The 24,268-nt window shown below is 38.0% G+C and overlaps 2 protein-coding genes, 1 long non-coding RNA gene and 1 pseudogene across 3 annotated transcripts; 1 reads left to right on the top strand and 3 right to left on the bottom strand.

Annotated features, from left to right (window-relative positions):
• Positions 1–6,979: 6,979 nt before the first annotated feature.
• On the bottom strand, positions 6,980–11,361 carry polr1g (RNA polymerase I subunit G). The gene is made up of 3 exons (XM_044120119.1): positions 11,036–11,361; positions 10,126–10,270; positions 6,980–8,067 (listed from the first exon to the last, which is right to left on the bottom strand). Exons 1-3 carry the CDS (start codon positions 11,118–11,120, stop codon positions 7,287–7,289), a joined length of 1,011 nt encoding a protein of 336 aa, XP_043976054.1. The 5' UTR covers positions 11,121–11,361; the 3' UTR covers positions 6,980–7,286.
• On the top strand, positions 11,362–18,077 carry irf2bp1 (interferon regulatory factor 2 binding protein 1). The gene is made up of 3 exons (XM_044120100.1): positions 11,362–12,645; positions 14,073–14,414; positions 14,933–18,077. Exons 1-2 carry the CDS (start codon positions 11,663–11,665, stop codon positions 14,383–14,385), a joined length of 1,296 nt encoding a protein of 431 aa, XP_043976035.1. The 5' UTR covers positions 11,362–11,662; the 3' UTR covers positions 14,386–14,414; positions 14,933–18,077.
• On the bottom strand, positions 13,421–21,816 carry LOC122832924. Its single transcript, XR_006370893.1, has 2 exons — positions 20,539–21,816; positions 13,421–14,359 (listed from the first exon to the last, which is right to left on the bottom strand). It is a non-coding gene; the product is annotated as an uncharacterized LOC122832924 (long non-coding RNA).
• Positions 20,207–20,368, bottom strand: LOC122833345 (annotated as a pseudogene).
• Positions 21,817–24,268: the final 2,452 nt, after the last annotated feature.

Genomic DNA, 24,268 nt, shown 5'->3' with positions numbered 1-24,268 from the left:
AGTGTGTGTGTGTGTGTGTGTGGGGGGGGGGTCTCTTTAAAGACATGGATGATCTGCCCCCCCGTCCCCCAGCCCCCTTCTCTCCCTCTCTCCCTCTGCGGTCCTCGGCACGTCTCGGTTGCCATGGCAGCGCTCGCATTGCAGCAGGCTGGCTGTAGCGCGGCGCGCGGGTTGAAAAAGGAAAAGCGAAGAGGGAGACGGATCACTGCGGAGGGAGGGGCGGAACGGGCGAGAATATGTTTTCCAATTCATTACCCCTACACCAACCCCCCCCCCCCCCCCCCCCCCCAAAGAACACTCCAAAAGAAATAAATAAATAAAAATAAAAACAGGAACCATCCCCCCTCAGACCTGGCAGGGCGGCAGAAAGGCCTCGGCGCTGCTCAGTAGTCCACACACGTTGGATCTAAACTTCAGACTGCATTTATTATTCATCCCCGCCTTCTTCCAGGGCAGACAGCTCTGCAGCCGAGCACACACACACACACACACCTACACACCCACGCATACACACACACACACACACACACACACACACACACACACACACACACACACACACACACTGAGACATAAATTACATCAGTCTACTGCCTTTAGATATAATGTATTACAGTGCAGAATCAGCCTGCAGATGATTGCCATTGGAAACACCTCAGTTCACCCAAATGTGGACTTTCATCTTGTCTTCTGTCAAATTCAGACAAATTTTGTTTTTTTAAAATTTTATTTTATTTTTTTGCTATTATTTCTCCCCAACATCATCACTGTGTTCAGATGCAGATCTGGTGCTCTACACTGCAAAAACACAAAATCCTACCAAGTACTTTGGGTTCAGTTTCTAGTGTAAATATTTTAGTACGCTACACTAATTTACAAGTAACTTTTCAGCAAGACACAGGAGAACGCTTAAAGTCAATAATTTCTTAATATTGATGAAAAAGTTCTGGTTCCACTTGCAGATTATTTCAGTTATAACAAAACATTTTCCCCATGTTGTAACTGAAATAATCTGCAAGTGGAACCAGAATTTTTTCATCAATATTAAGGAATTATTTACATAAAACAAGCTCACATTGTCCTGAAACGTTACGTGTAAGTTAGTTTACCGTCTTAAGATATGAGCACTGAAAACTGTCAAAAATCCAAAAAACTCAAGAAGATTTTCTGTTTTTTTAGTGTTTCAAACGTGGTTGAAGAACGTGTTTTTGTGCACACATATTTTCCATGTAGGTTTTGATCCCAAAACTGGATAAATGTTTCTATAAAATGTTTTAGAATTATTTTAACATTTATTTAAGAATAATTTGTTATATTAAAAAAATGAATACTTTGATCAAAATTTGGGTCTTTTATGCTTGAAATTACTTCAGTACACTGGAAAAAACACAATCTTACCAAGTATTTTTATTTATGTTTGATCTAGTTTTAGTGGAAATATTTTAGTATATTTGGAATAAAACAAAATGAACTTGTAAGTAACTTTAGCAAGAAAAAGGAGCTTGTTTCAAATCCATAGTTTCTTAATATTGAGGAAAAGTTCTATTTCCAGTGGCAGATTATTTCATTTTTCCCATGTTAAAAGTGACATAATTGGTATATTTTGCATAACTCCAATGGAAACAATTTTTGCGTATCACGAGTCACATGATCAAAGACAGGATGTTACCACCGTTAGAAACCACGAAGAAGAAGACGACAGGAAGTCGCAGAAGAATCCATGTTTTTAAGAATTTATGAACAAACTTATTCACCTGTGATTTTAATTGTTTCTTAGTTAATGGCAACAAACTTGTGGGGGTTTTTACATTAGCGGAAAAAAAACACAATTTTATGCCTTTATTGACCATAAAATAATATCTTGATTTTTTTTAACACAAAGATTTTGCACTATGTGAAGACGTTTTTGAAGCTATTTCAAAAAGAGTTTATTTGACAAATGGAAACATTTTGTTTCACATCACACAAGTCACATGATCACACATTGGATGTTGCTACTGGAGGAAACCTCAAATAAGATGACAGGAAGTAGCTTAAGGATGATGTTTTTTAATTGCTTATCACGTAAATTGCGTTCCTTAGTTAATTGAAACACAATTGCGAAATTATGTTTTTTTCAACATTCGTGGAATGCTACCTCCATTAATTTGATCAATTAAAATCAAATTAGCTTATTGGAAACGTGTCAGTTTTGAAAAAAAACAACAACTCGGTTTTCAATAAAAAGTTTTGCCAGTAGCATGCGGTGGTTTTGTTGTCCATATCAGAATTGGTTTATTTTGCAAAATTGCATTGGAAACACTTAATTTGCATCAAACGAGTCACATGATCACCAACCGGATGCCACCATTGGCGCAAACCACCAAAAAGACAACGACAGGAAGTGGTAGGAGAATGACGGCACGGCATGTTTTTAATGATTTATTTTGTGAACAAAGTTATTCACATGTGTCTTTAATTTAATTTCTTATTTTATGGAAACGCTGCAATTGCGAGATTTTGTTTTTCCAACACGGCAGACTGTTTAGACAGCTTTGCACACGTTTGTAATGGAAACGCAGCTACTTGTAGTGAATGCAGAATAAAACTGGCTGTTGGCGACACATTTAAGCGGTTAAATCTTGTCTTTCTGTGCAGCACAGACAGATAAACACACACAGAGTCACCGACGGCTGCATGAACAGAATCCTGAGTTCTGGGGCTCCAGTCGGATGTTGGTTTCATCCGATGATCTGCTGACAGCAGAATAAATATGGCGGAAATGAGATACGGATCTGACACATCTTCTTCATCACATTGCTGCACACACACATGCAGACACACAGATTTCTACTGATGCAACAACAATGACAGAAAAAGTTACCAAATCATCTTTTTCCCATGGAGTGAGATCCAGTTTTATTCAGTTCACCTGTACTTTACTGAGGCTGTTTGTGCTCAGAGTGAATTTATTCATTCTAATAAATGTCAGTGAAAATATGTGGCTTGAGATTTTAAAGGAACATAATCGTAAAATGTATTTACTATGCTCCTACAAGTTACTTAAAACTCAGACATTAACATTTAGAGACACAAAAGACAATTACAAAGCCAGTCTTTTATCACCTGGAGAATATTTCCAGGATTAAAGGACTAATGTCACTGCAAGACTCTTCAGTCACATTGGTTACTGCAACAGTAGCTGTGTTTCCATTGACCTTAAAAGTGCACAAATTGGATTTTTGAAAATAAATTTGCTTAATAGAAATGCAGCAATTCCTAACAAAATAGTATTTTTTGATTAAAAAAGAAGTTGTGCTGAGATGAGGTGGTTTTTTTGGCTGCATAAAAATTTGCGTATTTTGTAAAATGGAAGCACTTTTTTGCATCACAACAGTCACATGATCAACAACCGGATGTTACTACCATAAAGAAGACAACAGGAAGTGGTAGGAGGAGGATGGTGTAGCCTGTTTTTAAAGACACGTGAACAAACATATTCAACTTTTAATTGTGTTTCTCATTTAATCAAAACACCACAAATGTGAAATTGTGTTTTTTAGACAATAGCAGAATGTCAATACTTTTCATTTCTGTGTTGAAAGTATGTTTTGATTTTGGACTCATGCAATTTTCTAATATTAGTTGTGTTTTTATTCAACTGTAAACAAAAAATCATCATAATTAGCAAAAATAAAGGCTTGAAAACATCCATCCTATTGAGTCAATATGTTTCACTTAGTTACTGTAGTTAATTGGATTAAACTGTTTTTACTTTGATTTATTGAAGATGACACAGAGGTGTTACTGACCAATTTAAAAAGTGCTCAGAAACCAAAAAGAGTTTTATTTAAAGTTAAAATTGTTTTCTTAAAGACACTCTGCTCAACTCAACCTTTTTGATGCAAATTAAAATTATTTCACCTATTTTTCATCAGGTTCTACAGAGTCCTGCTAATGACCCAGTTACTCCAGGTGTTCTGCATCTCCTCCTTTTTAAACTGAACCTATAAATAAATTCAACAAGAACAGATCGCACCGTTTCATAAAGATGAGCCACAATTAAACCTGAGGACATTTATGTTTTCTCCGTTGAATTAAACAGATTTACCTCTCAGCAGAGAAAAGTACCGACTTCCAACTTCAGGCACAAGGTTTGTTATTTGGTTGTGGTTTTTTTCTTGTCAAAGAATTTTAAAAATCAGGTTTTTATTCTAACTTTATGAAATTATGAGTGAATAATTAACAATTAAAAAAATACATTCATAAGAGCATATGTGGCTGGCAGAATAAGAAGAGTGTCAAAAAGATTATTTTTTCTTAAAAGTGTCTAGAGCTAAGCTTGGGTTGCTAGGTGACGGGCAGAGTTCCGCTGGGGTTGCTAGGTGACGGGCGGGGCGTTGCTGGGGTCAGTAGGTGAAGGGGCAGCGCCTGCTGATTTGTGACGTTACATTCTGGAGGTTTTTGAAATGATTTGTTTTCCAGACACCAAAAAATATTAATTTACTGCCAAAACCCATCTGGTTGTTTTGTATAAACACTTGGGTTGTTTTTAGAAACAGTAGAAACCCAAATTAAAGTATAAAAATGTGGAAAATGTGAATTTTGCATAATTCGCCACATTTAGATGGGAGCTCTTGCCATTACACAACATCCATCTGAAGCAGAGGGAAAGAAATATCTCACACACCTTCAACATACCTGCGAGGAAACACACATCACTCACAGAGAGACTCTTCACCCAGACCATGACATTTCTGGCTTTCCGCTTTACTGGCTGGCAGCTAAACCAACAAAATCTGCAGCAAGGGTGAATTTCTGCCAAAAGATTTACCCTTAATCTCTGAAATATTCTAGTAAAGAAAAGGAAATTTATGAGTTTGAAAAGTCAGAAATTTTGCTACAAGAAAAAAGGAAACTTGGAGATTGATTTCAGAAAATTTTATGAAAATACTTGGAAATTTCTGAGTTTGAAAAATCCAAAATAATCTTAAAAACACAATTTTTCTAAGATTAAAATTAGGAAATCTTTGAAGTCAACATTTTTTGACTTTTGGAAAGTTTTTGTAGCAAATTTTAACTTTTCAAACTCAGAAATTTCCTGGTTGTTTTTTCCGAGGTTATTACTGGAAATGTACTTTTTTGTGAAAACAGTGGCCCTAAACGCCATCTTAGAGCTGCAAGGTGCTGCAAAATCTGGTCAGATGGACATGCATCCCAGGCTGGGAGCATGAATGTGTGTGTGTGTGTGTGTGTGTGTGTGTGTGTGTGTGTGTGTGTGTGTGTGTGTGTGTGTGTACCACAGATGGTGAGGCTGTGAAAGCACCAGAGGTGCCTGAGCTCATTAGGAAGCAGGACCATACTCTGGTGCAGAGCGGAGAGAAGCAGGGTGGGGGTGATGCAGAGCCGAGCTGAAATGTTTCACCTCAGACTCAAAGATCCGATGATTCTCCGTCAGCCGCCTCAGAAACCAACATTTACAAATCCTTCCTCTGCGTTCAGGCACCAGGAGGACATCCATCACATCTGTCGGGAGAAATAAGTGTTTAAAAGGTGAGAGGTTGTTCTGAGGCTGCAGGCTGAGCTGTGTGGCCCACAGGCCGGACTCTGGCGCCACCTGCCGGCCACAGCAAGAAAGGCGGAAGTTTTTGGAAAAAATGTCAAAGTTGATCAGGAAGTTGAAGTTTTCTATTGAATTAAATGCAGGGTCGGGTAGTAATTAGATACATTTACTAACTTTTTAGAAAAAAATAACTAGTAGGGGTATTTTTACTACGGTGTGATTTTGAGTAATTTTATCATGAAGTATTTCTACTCGACTCAAATTTCTGGATTTTTTGTCCTTTGAATGAAAAACTAAAATATTTTAATCAGAAATTCACCAAACACCCACCTGCAGTTTCTGTTAAAGTTTTAAATTGAAAGATTTGGAAAAATTATGTTTTGCCTGATTTTATTTTTGTTACTTATTGTCATTTTAACCCCTAAAACACCAAATTTTCCACTTGACTTTATATTTTGGTCCAAACCTTCATATTTATTTTAATACTAAATTGAATTAAAAAAGGTTTGTTGCAGAGTATTTCATTGAGAGGAGTCAGAGTAATGAAAACTGAATTTAAAACATTATTTAGCTGTTACGTATTTAGGATTTTGACTTTTCAGTCCATTTTTAGTCTTCAGTTCCACATTTGTTTTAACCTGACTTTTAATTTGCTGTATTATTTTTCTTATGCACTTACTGTACAGCGTCAATTATTTTCCTGTTTCTGTATTTATTTTTAAACTATAGTTTGAATCTACATTCTGCTGCTGGTGCTCAGGAATATCCTCAATCTGGGACAATAAAGGATATTTATTTATCCTATTTAATGTTCATTTTGTTGGGAATAAACCCACATTTCAGCTGCTATCTCAGCATCCTGCATCACTCGGATGGAAAAGCTCTTTAATCTTCTTTCATCCATTTTATTGTTGGTTTTCATTCCTCCAGGATGAAATCACGTCTTTAAGGAAACTGCTGGTCTGAACTCAAAACTGCAGGATAAAAAAACCACCCAACACTTTTTCCCCTCGTTAAAAGTTTCTTTAATTTCTTTTTAGAGTTTTGTGAACCAAATCAGTCCTGAAAGCTTCGGCTGAAAAGCCAACAGTAAATCTGTGGTTGTGTAAACAAACACACCGCCACAGAGCGAATCTAAGGCCATGAAAAATCCACCAGGAGGCGACAGGAACTGGACCAAAACGAGGAGATGCTTCCCGGTTTCCCATCCGGCCGCCTCGTCCAGCTCCTGGGAGGGAAACTGGCCTTAAAGAGACAGTACGTAATCTTCACAAGAAATGTTTACAAAGTATTTATGGCTTAAGACAGATAACATGTGAAAAACCTGAGCTCTTCTGCCTTCTCCCAGTGCTAACTAGAAACAACCAATCAGAGCCAGGAGGCGGGTCTGAGCGCTGTCAATCACCTTCCATTGTCGAATGCTAAGGCTAGTTAGCGTAGCCATATCCGATAATGGTGGATAAACAGTTTTCCAGTAACAGTGAGTTGTTTGTCCGCCTCTAGCACTTTTAGCAGGATAAACGATAAATGAGATTGATTGACAGCGCTAAGCCCCGCCTCCAGGCTCTGATTGGTTGCTTTTGGTCATTTCTTCAGATGTCAATAGCAGCTCAGGGATGAGGTGCAGGAGATCAATCTTTTCAGAGATGATTTGTCTCATAAACGTGAAAGAATCCTTTTTTATGAACGTTACATGCTGCAGCTTTCAGCGTTTATGTCTGAAGACTTTCAAAGATGGAGGGAATCAGGAGTGAACGTCCTCCTCCGTTCTGCTTTTCTTCTTCTTCTTCTTCCTCTTCCCTGAACTCTCTGCTGCGTCGCCATATAAAACGTCCAGCGGCTCACATTTCACAGAAACTGGTTCCACCTTAACGTTCACGCTGGGCTCAAGTCCCTCCTCCACCTCCTCCCGCTCCCTGTCCTCCTCCTTCTTCTTCTTCTTCTTCTTCATTGTCTTCCCTGCCACCGCCGCTGTCATCGCTTCGTCTACATTTTCATCGGGTGGTTCCCGTTTCATCTGCAGCAACACTTCCGCTTCTTCCGACTTTATCCGCTTCTCTTTCTTCTTCTTCTTTTTTCTCTTCCTGCCTTCCTCCTCCTCGTCATCATCACCCACCCGGCCTCCATCTTCTACGAACTGCTTCATCACCAGCGGCCGCAGCGTCGTTGTCGACGGCCCGAACGCGGCTCCGTCCGCCTCGTTCTCCGCCACGTAGGTGAGCTTTGGAGTCTTGCTGCCGAACGGGTGGAACCGCTGCTTGAGGCCGGACGGGACGGCGGGCGCCGGGGCGGCCGGCACGACGCGTGGCGCCCGCTCGCCGCCAGCGTCCCCGTAGCTCTCGCAGATGTTCAGCAGGCCGGAAAAGGCCGGAGCGAAGACGAAGCCGTCCGACGTCCGGCTGTCGCTGGTGAGCAGGTGAAGGTCGTTGGGGCGGGACGACGCCAGGACGCTGTAGCTCTGCTGGACCGGACCCGGAACCTTCAGGGTCTGGAGACCCGACAGGGGGACCTGGACGCCGCTGAAGCTGCAGGACAAACAAGTGGAGAGTTGGAATACACTGCAAAAACACTAAATCTTACCACATCATTTTTGTCTAATGTCAAATACCCTGGTGTAGATCAATTCAGAAAACATTTTCAGCAAAATACAGCAGCTTGTTTTAAGTCAATAATTCCTTAATATTGATGAAAAAGTTCTAGTTGGTTCCACTGGTAGAACATTTCACTTATAACAAGACATTTTTCCCAAGTTATAAGGGAAATTATCTGCCAGTGGAACTAAAACTGGGTTGCTAAGTAACGGGCGGTGCTTGGCTGGGGTTGCTAGGTAACGGCGCAGTGCCCATCTAGTACTTTATCAACATTAAGAAATTATTGACTTAAAACAAGCTGCTATATTTTTCTGAAAGGTTATTTGTAAGTTTGTTTGTCTTATTTTGAGCGTAACAAATATTTACACAAGAAACCAGAGGAGAAATACTTGGTAAGATTTCAAAGAACATGGACATTTGTGTGGGTGGGTTGTTCTCCAACACTACACTGCAAAAACAAAATCATATCAAATTCAGTGTATATAATACAGACTGAGACAAGAGATCTTTCCTGCCAACAGCCATTAAAATATACAATAACTCTTTGAAGAGTTACAACATTTAATTTCCATTTAGGATTAATAAAGTATTTCTGAATTTTTAATTTTCTTTGAAATATTTCCTGTTCGCTGCAAACAACACAAAATCTTTGGTCTAGTTTCTTCTGAGAATATCTTAGTACACTTTAAATAAGACAAAACTAACTTACGAGTAACTTCTTGGCAAAACAGGAGCTTGTTTTAAGTCACTAATTAATTAACATTGATGAAAAAGTTCTAGTTGGTTCCACTGGTAGAACATTTAACTTATAACAAGACATTTTCCCATGTTATAAGTGAAATAATCAGCGTTCTGACTGATTTTTAGGCAGACCTGTTAATCAATGCAGAAACACATGGATGAGTTCCTCTAATGCTGAGATATTAGTCCTCTAATCCTAGAAATGTTCTCCAGGTGTTAGAAGGCCGACTTTGTAACCGTCTTTATGTGTCTCTGACTGTTCAGGTCAGAGTTCATCCTGATCTCTAGTTTCTATCTGTAGTAACTGAAGCTGTGTGTTTTATCTACATCGTTCCTCTTTAGGTCCAAAGATAATAACTTCAGTTTTGTTTTGAAAAATACAAATTAAATGCCATTACATATGGGAAAATTAGTTCCATATTATTTTTATAGATGGTACACATATAATCTTAATGTTGGTATCTTCCTCCTGTCACATTTATATTAAACTTCTTGTTTACTGTAAATTAAAATAATTAAAATAATATGTGACACTTTAAATACCACTCTGCATTTCAAAATCCAAATGACTAGTTTATTGTTTGCTACTTCTGTAAGGTTAAAATCAATAGGCATGATAACACCAGAATGATGTAAGCTAGTTACAAATGACGCTAAAGTTAACCAGTATGCTACATATATGCCAGTAGAGTCACTTAGGATCGATGAAGCATCTGGTGTTGACATGTTGGTATAAAGGGCCTCAAAAATGACAACATGCTAAAAGCATTGGGCTAGCTCTGCCTGAGCTAACAGGAGCATTAGATTTATATTAAACTTCTTGTTTACTGTAAATTAAAATAATTAAAATAATATGTGACACTTTAAATACCACTCTGCATTTCAAAATCCAAATGACTAGTTTATTGTTTGCTACTTCTGTAAGGTTAAAATCAATAGGCATGATAACACCAGAATGGTGTAAGCTAGTTACAAATGACGCTAAAGTCTTTGTGGACTAGATTGAACCAAGATCTCCTCACCCTCACCAGCTGCTATTGTTCTATAAAATCTAAAATTGGCCAGTAAACTACAGCAGAAAAACTGAAAATCATCCCTGACTGAGTTCTGAGAGGATTTTCAACCTCACGTTCCCGCTGAAATGGAACAACAGCGAGAGAAAACCGCGAGGACAACGCTTAATTTCCATTTAAGTTCTTGTAAAGATCGGAATGCAAAATAACAGACGCAAGGAGCACAGGCTGTACCTACCAGAGGGGGTCGAAGCTGGCAGGAGCTTTAATGAGCCACAACTCGTTCTCGTTGTTCCTCAGATTGTCTGCCAGCGTGCTGCGGCAGGGAACGTGGCAGAAAGACACAAAGTCCTCAGGACACTCCAACCGCGCGGTCTTCCTCGCTGCAGAAACAAACAAGCAATTCCTCATTAAATAAGAATTAGGAAGCGGAGGATCTGTTGGCTTAGCACTATGTGGGAAAACACTTCCACGTGTTTTTGTTTTGTTTTTATTGGGATGTTTTGTGATGGAGAAACACAAATAAAAAAATCTGAAAAGTGAGGTAATTTTATTCAATTATGGTGTCAAAACGCACAAAAACTTCATTGTAAAAACATAAAATCTAGTATTACAGGAAAGCTAAAATGTCATAATAAAACATTTTATAGATTTTTATTTTCATTTTTAGGAAAAAAGTCTACATAAAATGTATTTGGTTATAAAAAAGACGTTTCACGGCAAAAACACTAAATTTCACCAAATAGTATTGGTCTTGTTTCCAGTTCAAACAACTGAATTAAGACAAACTTGTAAGTAACTTTTCTGCAACATGTAAGAGCTTGTGGTAAGTCATTAATTTCTTAATGATGATGAAAAAGTGCTAGTTCCACTTGGTAAGAAATGTATGGAATGCATTACCGCCATCTACTGGCATGGAGTGTGTCTGAAACTGCATTATTTTATACATAAATGATCAGTATTCGTATTTAATTACACAACTTTGTTGATTAACTACACACATATACAAAATAGTTATTTCTAATTCATATTAAAAGTGTAGCACACACTTTTAATATGACCAAATATTAAGTTTTTGGTCTGAGATAACATTTTAAAGCCCATTTCTTTTTGCATCAACTTAGCTTATATTACATCCGTATGCTTACCGGGTTCTTTCTGCCGTTTTGTTGTTTCCGTGGCAACATTATCCGTTTCATCTTCGCTCGAAGACGAAGAAACGTCTTTTGGCATGTTTTATAGTTCAAAAATAACTGCTAACGATATAACTCACAACGTTTTTTAGCTCAACACACATGGCTCTGAGGTGGGAATGAACATGTGTTGACACAAAGTGAACCCAGACTTGGAGTACTTCCGGTTCACGCTGGATTGTAGTTCCACCTCCCGGTTTGATGGTAGTGTCCGAGTTGGTAGAGCCGATCAAAACGACTCAAGCACCCACAATCCCCCTCGAACTATTACGTAACGTACCAGCGTCTGTCGGGGGAAAACAGTTGACAGGAGCGAGAAGTAGGCCGAGCAGGATAAACAAAGCAAATATATGAAAAATAGCTTAGACGGCTTTAATATTTGTCATTATTTTTAATGTTTAAAATAAGTAGTGTTTTTCTTAAGTTGTGTTGGGTCTGTTAAGGCGGAAAGTTTGTCGAAAAGAGAGGGCGTACACCTGTCGAACCGAAATAGGTTAACGAAGCTAACCTGCGTTAGCACGTTAGCGTGCTAGCTGGCTGTTTGAACCCGAACAGGTGTGCCAGGTGGCCCGCCAGGCAGCCATGTCCTCCCCTTCTTCGTCGTCCAGGCGCCAGTGGTGCTACTTGTGCGACCTGCCGAAGATGCCATGGACCGTGGTGTGGGACTTCAGCGAGGTGGTCTGCCGCGGTTGCGTTAACTACGAGGGGGCTAACCAGATCGAGTTCCTGATAGCAAGCGCCCGCCAGCTGAAGCGGAGTCACGGCATGCAGGACGGCAACGTGAGGTCGCCCGGCCCCTCTCCCAACAAACACGGCTCCTTAGCAAGAGCAGAGCCGGGGCCGGACGGCGGAAGGCAGCACGCGGAGCGCTATGAGCGGGGAGGGAGAGGGGACGGCGGCGGGACGGCCATACGCGTGCCGCCCAATGGGCTCCACCGCGACGGACAGCCACCCCAAGAGGTGAACCGCCAGAGCCCCAGCAGCCGGAGACCCATGATCGGAGCCGCCATCCCGCCCAATCTGGTGTCTCAAAGCATTGCGGGAATGCCTGGGCTGCTTGCGGGCATGCCAGCGGGTCTGACCGCCAGGACAGCACCGATGACCAGCCCGATGATCTTCCCGGCGCCGGTGCTGGCTGAGATGAGCCGCAGACAGCTGGGGATCGGGATCTCCTCCTTCATCACTCCGGAGCTGGAGCGGGAGCTCATTTCCTCCCAGGCCAAGTCCCAGACTCAGACTCAGGCTGGCACCAGCGGTAGCAAGAGCACAAGCTTGTCTTCTTCGTCTTTTTCCATGGCTGGAGGCGTGAGCCAGACGAGCCCGAAGCCCGCTTCATCCCCGGCCAGGCAGCAACGCCCCCCGACGGCCCGCTCCGGAGCCGAGCCTCTGGGATCCGCGGAGGCAGCCACGACTGCTGCGGCTTTACCCAACAACGGTGCCTCCGAGCTGGGGTCGGCATCTGTCAGCAACACCCATCCGACCGGAAACACGCTGTCCTGCACGCTGTGCCATGAGCGGCTGGAGGACACACACTTTGTCCAGTGTCCATCAGTGCCTGGGCACAGGTTTGCTTTCTGTTGTGTATCTGGATTTACTGCTTCTTTAATTGGTGCTGCAGCTAACGGTTAATTTAGTAATCGACGATTAATCGATACAGAAATTGTCGCATGACACAATAGAATGTTAAATTTCAAAATGCCAGGAAACTCAATTCTGTTTTTAAATTAAGAAAATAAAAGACAATTCAATAATGTTTCTTTAGTGCTTAATTAATCGGAGATTTCAAGCTTATTTTACAAAATATCAAAAAGATGAAAAGAAATTTTTAAAATAAGAAATCATTGATAAAATGGCACAATATAGCATTCATTTAGCCTATGCTTGATCATTTGTAGCTAAATAATTGATTAATCAATTATTTCAATTGGTGCTGAAACAATTACTTCCATTAATCACGATTAACCGATTGAAATAATTATCAAATAATTTAGCAATTGATTAATCATTAAGTTCAATACACAAATCTTAAAAAAAAAATGCAATTTCCAGGAAAAAACAATCACAGCAGTAATTAAGCCAAATATGTATAAATGTACATTTGCATTCAGGATAAAAAAAAAAAAACTGTAAAGATGTTTCAGCCAAAACTGTTGAAGTTGTTTTTGCTTCTCCTGGTTCAAATTCACTAGATAAACAAAATGTTGATGCATTTTAGGTAATAAAATGTTTGTTTTCTTATTTAAAAAAGAACTTTAATTATTTGTTTGTTTTGCATTTTTATTTATTTATTATATTTTCTAAAAAAAAAGTCTTAAATGGTCAAATAAAAAATTTGTAGAATATGCCAAACCTTTTTATTCGATAAGTCAATAGAACAATTAGTAACTAAAACAATAATTAGTAGGCCTGTCACAATACCAAGTTTTACTGGATAATAAATTGTCCCAGAAATCATTGCGATAAACAATAATATTGTCATTTTAAGATCATTTTAAACAAAAACTAATAATGGCTTAGTATTGTAAGTATCCACATTTAAACTTTAAACTCTAAGAACATTTAACACAGCGGTGGTAGATTAGCTGATTTAAATATCTGCTCTTATGACCTGTCAGAGAGTAGTTTAGGTCGCATATTTTTTATTTTTTAACTGAATTGAAACACCAAATTCCACAGCACAGTTCCATGCTAAAGTTGTCAAAGTCAAGCTAGTATTGCCGAACTACTTTCCTCTCCCTTCCTATTTTTTCTTTTTTTAAAACTTTTTCCTGACCTTGTTATCTAGTTTATGTGGTGTTGGCAATTAGTAGCAAAGCACTGCACCTTTTTGTCTTTTATATATCAAGCATACATTTAATATAAAGAGCTAAAACCAATGCTAAACCTCAGCTAGCAGTAGCTCTTTTGCCCTTCAGAAGGGAGATGGAAATTGTAACGGCTCTATACTAGTTGTATTCTCATAAGTGTTTCCTGTCTCTCATTTCAAATGCAGGTTCTGCTTCCCCTGCACCAGAGTGTACATCCAGAGCCGGCGGGGCGACGGCGAGGTGTACTGCCCCAGCGGAGAGCGCTGCCCGCTGGATAACTCCCCCAACAGCCCGCCCTGGGCCTTCATGCAGGGAGAGGTCTCCACCATCCTGGGCGTCGTTCCGGCTCCAGCGGGATCCGCGTCGGCATCCGGAGCCAGTTCGGGGTCAGGAGCTGCTCCGGCGTCTGGATCAGGGAGCGGAGCAGCAGGCAGCACAGGTGGAGGTGGATCAGGAGGAGGAGGAGACGTCACTGTTAAGAAAGAGAGAGAGACGTGATGGTGACGCGGACCGAACAGCAGCAGCAGGCGGGTTCATTTCACATCTTAAAGCTCTGCAGAATAAAGCATTTAGGTTTCAGACCCACAGCTTCAACTACAGATGTTACATTTATTAAAGGAGCAGTAATGTGTAAAATCCTCATTTTTCCAGCCTTATATAATTGTTCCCTCATCTAAAATATACCTGAAGTATTGCTTTGATTCTTTTATGCTTGTTTGAACAATCCTTTAATCTCCATGGTAACCATTCAGCTGTAAAACATCTGGGTGGACCTAGCTCCGCCTTCAAGGACAAAGCTCCTCCCACACTTTGCTCCTTCAGACTATCTAGCAGCAATTAGCAAACACCTGGTGGAGCTAATCATCTGCTGAGCTCATTATAGATATAAAAATATATCGACGAAGTCGCTAAGTTGTTAACAGTGAGGGTGACTATTGTTAACCACGCAAAGGGAAACGTCATAATATTGCTGGATAAAATTGGTTTCACCTGTAATTATTGTTGTTTTTATGTCATAATTATGGTTTTCTTTTTGCTTCTACAGATTTGGATTCAGTACAATAAGAGATGTCTACACTGGACTGCTGAAGGACCCAGAAAAGAAACACAACAACCAACAAAACCAGAAATCCTCCACTACACAGGTTCCAACTCCTTCTAACTTCAGTTTAAACATCACCGTAACAGTTCAGAAGCTTCTGTTTTTCTTCATAATTTCCCTTTAAAGATCATTTTTCTCACCTGAAAAAGACTCGATATATTAGTTGTCCTCATTTAAAACGAATGTAAATTACATTTCTACTCACCGAGTCAACAGGTCAACATCTAAATATTGGTTATAATTTAATTTTTGCTGCATCCTCAGTGATACAAAGGTGCTAAACATCATATTAGAAAAGCACGACAACATGTGATTTATGTCTCCATGGCCTCATGCAAAACAATCCAAGTGCTTGGCTTTGTTTCTGTTTGATAAACTCAACTAAAAAAGGCTCATCTGATCACACCAACACAGCAGCTGACATCCAGATTTCTAGTTCCTCTCTGGCCGAAAATAAATTAGTTCAGTAATGTTTAGTTAGATAAAACTCTTCGCCTTCTAACCCAACCGTTTTTCTTCTCTACACAACTGAATTTTATAACTGAATGTCCCCTAGAAACAAAAATTAGTTCACAGAAACACAACAAAGCTAAAAATAATTGTGCATTTCAGAGAAATGTATCAATTTTCATAGTTTTGCAGTAGAAAACAGGACAGAAAAATGGATGAAGCTTAACGTTTTAATCTTTGATTAATCTCCAAATGATAAAAACCATGAAAACAAATTACTCTTACTGCTTTGAAGGTGGAAGAAACAACTATTTCTGAATTAACTTTTAATATTTGTGTCAGAGAGACCAGAAACGTCAACTTTATCTTGCCCTACGGTTCTAGCATGTCGCTACTCATGCAGAGGAAATTTAATATTTTTCTTAATCTCTTGAGCAAAACAAAGTTAAATGCTAATTAAAACACCAACAGCTCACATTGTCCTTCAACGGTAATTAAACAGAAATGCTTTTGCACCAAGACGCAGCAATATATTGTCTAAAAGAGGCTCAAAATTCCCTTTTCTGATCAGTTAGTGATCAGAAATACCACGTGGTTGTGCTGACAACACTCTTCAGTGTGGAAGTTATCATAGCAGGAAACCCAGAGAGCTGGACTTTGGTATTTTGTTTCCCGTCTTTGAAACATTTCATTGCATTGAAGAAGAAGAAGCAGAAACTCCAGAGGCTAAATTCATAAATTATCAAACAGGTTGATTATATTGGAGCGAAGTTGCTCTGTTTTATACATTAAAACTGCCTTTTGTCTGATTTCAAAAGGGCTGGAAGCCTTTTGGAAATGTAGCTATAAACGTTTTGTAGGGAATCCTACATGCTAATAGCTAAAGTAAAAATAATTTAAAATGGCAGAAATCAAACGACTAAAACAGTGTTTTACAGTGACCGCTCTCTCCTGCACTCTGTCGGATGTTACCTTTGCTCCATTTTTTAACGCTGTTAACTGAAGTCGGTGTAATACGGAGCCCCATACAGGACATGGGGGGAGTTTTGGGATTTTTTTATGTTCTCCCGCAATAAATTGGCTGAGAAATCTGAAACTGATGCCACATTGGCAGGTAACCAGCCACATTTTTGTTTTTATTTTCTTTACGCCAGCTTTACGTTAGCGCTCTGCTGAAAAAACCTGAGTGAAGTCCCCCCGCCCCCACCTTCTTCAAATTTGACAAAATTGGTGTCAAACATTTGTGCAGCAAACATTTTCATTTGTGCCGTTATTATTTCAGATGATAAAAATAAGTTTCCTGAGGTCGTCATCAATATCCTCAAAGCAAAAGCAGCACAAACAAAACATTTTACTGAGCTGTTTGACACCAAATTTGTTTGATTTTGTAAATGTAGTGAATAACAGCGGCCCAAACAAAACATTTTTGTTACACAAAGGCAGCACAAACATATAACACAAATTTTGATAGATTTGGGAAACGTGGTTGACCTTTTGACCTTTAAACTTTCATTTAAAAAAGCAGCACAAATAAAAAGGTTTGCTGCACTAACATTAGACACTAATTTTGCTATTGTTTAAAAAAGTTAGTGGGTGGCTGGTTGTCCTTTCACAACTTATCACAACTTGTCCTTAAAATGACAGCGGCACAAAGTAACATTTTTGCTGCACAACATAGCTGAGTTGATTGGTAAAAAAATTATTTGATTTGTAAATGTAATATCTTTAAATTACAAGCAGCACAAATAAAAATTTTTACTCCACAAACATTTGACACAAATTTTGTTATATTTTTGTAATTGATGTTTTGTAAACAAAAGCAGCACAAACTAATTTTTTGCTGCACAAATGTAGTCGAGTTGATTGACACCAATTTTTTTGAAGAAGTTGCGGCAGCTGTTTGACCTTTAATGACCTCTGAAAACATTTGTTAATATCTTTAAGATGATTGGCAGGTAACCGGCTGCCACATTTTCCCAGTTTTTTTTTCTCTTTACGTCAGCTTTACGTGACTCTTCGTGAAACCGGAAAAGGAGACCGTTGGTGCGGCAAACTCGACTTTAACGTTGCTTTATGTTCACATCCAGCCCAGCCTACGCTTTACCCCGAATGTATATTTTAAAAGATATCTATTGATAGGCCTAGGATTATATTTTATACTAGAATGTTAAATGTTATATACGGTAAAGACCTGTTATAGTATGTATGTGCAATCCCTTAGTCTTAGTATATGCAACAGTTTGAAATATGGTATGAAATATAATTGCGTATCTTTTTTTTTACTTTTTTTTTTTAAGGGAGAATCCACCTGAAAAAATTGATTCATAAAGTTTTGTTTTCCCACATATGATGAATGTATTTGTTCATTTGCCAGATTTAATTTTATGAATTAAAATGTTTGAAACGAAAGTGGGCAGGGCGAACGTTGGAACTGAGTTTGTGTTTTGGGTCGATTCTCCCTTCCTGTGCACGATGCACGCACAAACCAAAGGTCGTGTTCAGCCCAACTTGATGTTTCTGGATGTAAATGTTTAATAAAAAAATATATTTGGTTGTTTGTTGATCAGGATTCCCCTGTGATGGAGTGTTAGGGTCATTTTAGGTGACAGAAAACAATAAATCTTGGTTAAAAAAAAAACAAACACAAAAACTCTACATTTATTTGATGGACTTAGAAGAAAAATTATCAGCCATAAATTTGCAAGAAAAAAAATGCTAATTTTTCATGATTTAAATAAATTTTCAAATTCCTAGTAAATCTAAAATTACAGTCATAAATTTGACGATAAATGACAAGAAAATTATATTTTTTAATAAAAAAAAGCTCAAATGTTTTCTAAAAATGTAGTCAAAATTTGACGATGACAAGAAAAAAAAAAAAGCTCAAATGTCATTTCAAGACATAAATTTACAATATCAAAACTAAGACTTTCTCTGACAGAAAGTAATAAATTTTTGACCAAAATCTTCTCAAATTGAAGTGGTAGATTTCAAGATCAAATTTTAGAATATCAAAACAAGATTTCTCTGATCAGTAAAGTAATAAATTCTTTTGACCAAAAGTCTTCTAAATTGAATGCTAACTTTTCACAATTTAAAGACATAAATTTTTAGAATATCAACATCTGGAAATTAAATGATTTCAGCAAAATTTCTAGATCAGTAACACGCACTTATAAGATTCTTTTTTGATTGAAAAGTCATAAATTTGCAAGAAAAAAATGCTAACTTTTCACAATTTAAAGACATAAATCTACAATATTAAAACTTAAGCTGTTTTCTGACATAAAGTCATAAATAAATAAATTGTGGAAAATGTCAAAAGGTTTTCATAAATTTAAGGGCTTTTTCGTCCAAATTTCTGAATTTTACAATGTTAGACAAAATCTTAGCTTTAACATTGTAAGTATGGAAAATATCAAACTTTTCAGATGCATGTTTTTGATAAATTGGAGTTTTACTCATTGAAATTTCTGAATTTTTTTAAACCTTTGCTTTGATATTGTAAATTTATGCTTGAGTCATGGAAAATTATCATTTTTATCGTAACATTAGAGACCTTTTTTTTTCTTGCAAATATGTGAAATTTGACAAACTTCTATTTTTTATGAAGTTCAATCTAGAACAGCCTTAATACTCTGTCATAGGATTCAAACGGATGCTTTTCTTCAGTTTTATCTCTCCTGTTATACAATGGGATGTGATTATTAATCGTGTTAAACATGTAATATCCCTCAGATTGGCTCTGTTTTGAGAGAAATGTCTTCAGAGAATTTGATATCAAGTACAATATGCACTGATATGTAATGCAATCCCTCGGTAAGTGCCTTTTTAAAAACGTTTACCATCTGTCTGTGTGTGGGAACCTCAGGGGAAGCAGGAGTGCAATGGACTCTTTGTGATGTCGCTGGAAAAACCTGAATCAGTTTCCCTCCGATCGCCATCACAACGCTTTTCCTTTTTATCTGAAGCTTTTGTAAAGTCAGCTGGCATTTTGTTTTGCCGTTTCGTCCCCCTTTGTGTTTGGAGTTTGTTTTTATCAATGTTCTTGTTTTTGTAGAGCTTTTGGTTTTACTGCAGCTTCATGTACAAAATAGAAACCATCAATAAACGGGATGGAAACTTTTATGTTTGTCTTTTTATTTTTGACATTTTGAATCAAAAGACTTTGTTATTGAGAATAAATAAAATCCTAATAACTAAACGTTAAATATAGAAAAACAACATATTCCACATTGTGGAGCTCAATACACACGTCTGTTTTAGCTAACAGCTAAAAGCCACATTAGCTAAGCTAATTTTGCTAGTTCAGCTGTAAGTACTACAGTAAATATCATTATTTATTTTAGTATTACACAGAGATGGGTAGAGCACTCAAAAACTGTAACTGGTTAATAGTTGTAATTCTATTGTTCATAAGTTAGATAGGAACGAGGGCAATGCTAGTTCTAAGCTTGAGTCTTGTTTATTGTTGTCATAACAACTGCCTGCCAAGAGTTCCTAGACTTGTGACGTCACATGACAACTATTCATAACAAGTGTGTTGGAAAGCTGATAATATATATTTTATCTCTTGTTTATATATTCTAAACACTAAAGTGTTACAAACTTTGACAAATAATTGGTTAAAGAACAAGCTAGTAAAATGAAGTGTAGATAGTACATTAAAGCTTAATTTACCTATTCTGTCTTTTGACTAAATAATTAGTCTTAAGTTTATGTGAGGTTTTTTGTATTTAATAATATTCCTATTATTTAACAGCATAATGGAGGAGCACTGTTCCTGGAGATTCTGCAATACGAGGCCAATGCATGGAGTGGACGAGGCAAGCCCCAATTCCAGCTCCTTGTTCCAAAAATCAATTTAATATAGGGAACTATCAGATATTAAACTGATAAGAACAGAATTTTATTTTATTTTAAAAATATTTTATTCCTACTTGGGACATTTTTAAAAACATGGCATTGTATATTTATACAGAAAAAGTTTCACTTTTCTTTTAATAAATACAACTCTTTTATTAAATTAAGCTAAAAGAAGATGAGAACAAGGATATTAAAAAACAAAACCTGTCTGTTAAAAGTTGAACAGGACTTACAAACTTCGGATCCGTCCCGTTCTTCCAAGCAGCGCCGGTCCTCAGAGGGGATCCCGGTCCTGCAGCTCCTTCCCTCCTGCCTCACCCGGAGAGCCGGGCCGCCGCTGCCGGTTTCCTCCGTCCGTCCGTGGAGCGCCGGCTCCTTCTCCACAGGCGATTCTTCTCTGTGGCTGTGTCCTTAGAGCGCCACCTGCAGCTCTGGATGTTTCTCTTCTTGGATTAGATCCCCCAACACTCGGCGCATCCGGGCTGCTAAAAGTTTACTAAAACTGTTACAATCTACGTTTAAAAAGGTGATGGGTCTCCAGTTTTAAGGTCTCTTTTGTCTTTATATAAAAGTGCAACTATTCCTGGAATTTGTCTAGTTTGGTAAAATCAGTAAAAACGATGATTAAATCAGAAAATTCTTAGGGGAGTCAATCTGAGCCCGGAGATTTTCCTCTTTTAAAACTTTTCAGACTGTAAAACCTCTAAAAGGGTAAAATCCTCTAAAAAAACTCGTTTATTTGATACCTTTTTCAATTAAATCTAAGGTTTCTCTTATATTTTCTTCACTGACAGTTTTTTCTGTATATAATTCACTGTAAAACTTTTTGATCACTTTTTTACTTTTCTTCTATGTTTGATACAATGTTTCCATTTTATTTCTTTAATTCAGAAATAAAACTTGGATAATTGGGTTTTTTAACGTATCTTGTACATTTTTCTCATTTTATTTCTCTCTCTCTCTCTACTTCTTAAAATCAGCCCTGACAGTCTCATTGAACATCCTGACAGTCTCCGTTTTCAGGGAGTTGTCAGTCAGTTTCTCAACGTCAAAAGCTGAAAACTGGGGCTTTGCATTTTCAAAACGTGTCCCACATTTTTTCAGTAACGCACCGGAACCAAAGCTTACGTCGTATCCTCTGTTGGAAGGCAGGGTGAGAATACAAATCAGGTCATCAGGCCGAAACTTTAACGTTCGCTGGATCAGTACCACGTAATCGGGGAGGAAACCATTTCTTCCAGGTCCAGCTCAGTTTAACTCCCGGTTCGGAAACTTTAAAATTGATTTAAAGCTTTAGCAGAAACAGAGACGGTGGCACTGTACATTTATTTTATCATGACCCGGCAGTTTTAGTGTTAGTATGTTACGAAAACTAAACAAAATCCAAAATGTCCGCATTTCTATGGAACGTCGTGCGCTTTCGTCCAATAGGAAGCCGAGAAGCGAATACGAATGGCAATAAATTTTTTCACATAAAACAATTGGTAGCTTAAATAAAGTTTACCGGAAGAGAGAAATTCAGGTTCTAACACTTTACCTCACTGACATATAAGGAGTAACTCCATTTAGTTGTCATGAAATGTTTTTAGCAAACATTTATCTGTTAATATTTTAATTGAGGAACCTTTTTGATAAATTATAATTACCTTTTTCTGTTTTGCTGTGAATATGTACTGCTGCCGCTGTAAAATGGATTTTTAATCTCAACTGGATTTTTCTGTGAAGTAAAGGTTAATAAATTAATTATTTCAGTTCGACTGACTTGGATTTTAACTGAGTTTATTGTCTAAAGTCTTTCAAATTCATCTCACATTTTGGTGGATTTGGTTTGCGGAATTTCAAAAAGTGCAGAGCTTAATGTTTTGCATTTGCCACAAGATGGCGCTGTATTTCAGGTGGTGCTCGGAGGAGCAGCTACAACCCTAATTTGTCTCTTTAAGAGCCTTTTTAGATGACAGGAACTCTGATGCGTCCCTCGGTTTATCCATATTAATCCGCCTGAATGCTGATCTGGTTCTGTCTTTCCCAACTGCCACTGACTGGTTGATGTGTCTTTTCCTCCATTAGTGTCAGCTCATTACTGCGATTGTTAAGCCAATTGGAGAGGTGATAATGGACGGCATGGAGCCCCTATTGACATGAAAAACACCCCGCTGAGACACAAAGCGAAAGAAAATATAGAGAAGTCAGATAGAAACTGAGATATTTAAATATAAACAATAAAAAAAAAACTCTGATGCCCAAAACCTATTGGAATAGCGATGATAAGTGATAAGTTGTGAAAATTTTGACCATTTATAGCGAATAAGCCACCATGAAAATGCTTGACTTTTATTAGCACTTAAAGTAAACATGCAAAAACTCAAAAGCTTATCAAGTCATTTGGTCTAGTTTCTAATAACTTATTTAGTACGCAAGAAGTAAAACAAAACTGACCTTCAAGTAACTTTTCAGCAATGTAGGAGCTTGTTTTAAGTCAACAATTCATTAATGTAATTTTTAAAGTACTAGTTTGCCTGGCAGATTATTTTACTTATGGGAAACATGTCTTGGTGAAATAATCTGCCAGTGGAACTAGAGCCCGGTTGCTAGGTAACGGACTGGGGTTGCTAGGTAATTGAATAATCTACTAGTGGAACTATAACTTTTTAATCAATATTAATACTTATTTATTTAATATCTTGCTGGTAATCTATTTTTAAGAGCGTTTAGTCTCATTTCAAGTGTGATGACATTTGCTATATAGAAATCACTTGGTAAGATTTTGTGTTTTCGTGGTAAAATGTCTATTTTTTAAAATATATATTACACACTGATTTTTGGTTCTAATCATAAAAGCAAAAAGATTTTTGCTCATTGAAATTGTAAGAGTCACATTTTAAAAATGTTTAAATCAACAGACTTTCAGATGAATCCGTTTCGTTCCTGACAAACGTCGGTACGAAAATGCCTGACAGCAAAAAGTACAAAATGGCGAACGAGTGAAGCGATCAGAATCGAATTAAAAAGGCGTGGAAGTCTTTCATTTCCGCGGCTGCCACTTTGCGGTTTTCAAGCGTTTCACACTTTGCATTAGCCCCGAAATATCAGTTTGAGATCCTCCGTCCAGATAGTCAAATATTCCAAAGATTATCAGATTTCACTATCTGGTAAATATTTGACCATACAATTAAAATGTCAACACCTGATGTCAATAACAAAAGATTATTTACTCGCTGTTGGTTTGTGCGTAAAAACAACGATAACGCTCCACGTTTCTCGGCTGATGTGCGTATTGGACGTCGACCTCTTCTTCTTATTCTTCTTCTCCTCTTCCTTTTTTGTTGTGTTTTGTTCCGCTCTCGCAACCAGCTGCAGCAGGGAGGCGGATATGAAGGAAACCCCGGCGTAAAGCAGACTCGGAATACACATCAGGCCTGGGAGCAGACGGAGGCCCGTGAATGTCAATGCCTCAAGCCTTAATGGGGACTGAATGGAGATGGAGCTGATGCGCATGCGGGAGGCCAACGGGATTAGAGTGTGAGGAAACAATCAGCATAACCAAAGTGTTTATGCCTGTTGATGACAGAAAGACTCTGGGTTTTTTGTGGGAAGATTTTTGCAACCACGGAGAAAAGAGAAAACACGCGTTCAAGGTGGAGAATATTGGAGTATTTTGATTTTTAGTCGCTTTCTTGAGTCTGCAGAGCCACAACATAAGAAAATCTAAACTCAAGAGTAACACAACTCCAACTTAGTTTTACTAAATTAAAAGTAGTCGTCCAAGACATTACTCATGTTAGAGTAAAAAAGTATTTGGTAAAACGTTTACTCAGGTACTGAGTAACTGATCAAATTATCAATAGTTTAATATGTAAATGTGATTTTGAAGCAACAGTATGATACTTTGAAAATGATTACACAAAGGAAAAGTTATTGTCTAATGTCATGATTTTACAATGTGGAGAATTTGTAATAAAGACA

Source organism: Gambusia affinis, linkage group LG06 (genome assembly GCF_019740435.1).
Source record: "Gambusia affinis linkage group LG06, SWU_Gaff_1.0, whole genome shotgun sequence".
NCBI lineage: Eukaryota > Metazoa > Chordata > Actinopteri > Cyprinodontiformes > Poeciliidae > Gambusia > Gambusia affinis.
Note: the sequence above shows the minus strand (reverse complement) of the source record. Positions and strands in the feature narration are given on the sequence as shown.

Bases quoted from the DNA above. Each gene is read 5' to 3' on its own strand.
- polr1g (XM_044120119.1), bottom strand. From the start codon at position 11,120: ATGCCAAAAGACGTTTCTTCGTCTTCGAGCGAAGATGAAACGGATAAT. The intron at 10,271-11,035 runs GTAAGCATACGG...TTGTTTCTGCAG, and splicing joins AAAACGGCAGAAAGAACCCG to CGAGGAAGACCGCGCGGTTG. The intron at 8,068-10,125 runs GTAGGTACAGCC...TTTGTCCTGCAG, and splicing joins GCCAGCTTCGACCCCCTCTG to CTTCAGCGGCGTCCAGGTCC.
- irf2bp1 (XM_044120100.1), top strand. From the start codon at position 11,663: ATGTCCTCCCCTTCTTCGTCGTCCAGGCGCCAGTGGTGCTACTTGTGC. The intron at 12,646-14,072 runs GTTTGCTTTCTG...TTTCAAATGCAG, and splicing joins CCATCAGTGCCTGGGCACAG to GTTCTGCTTCCCCTGCACCA.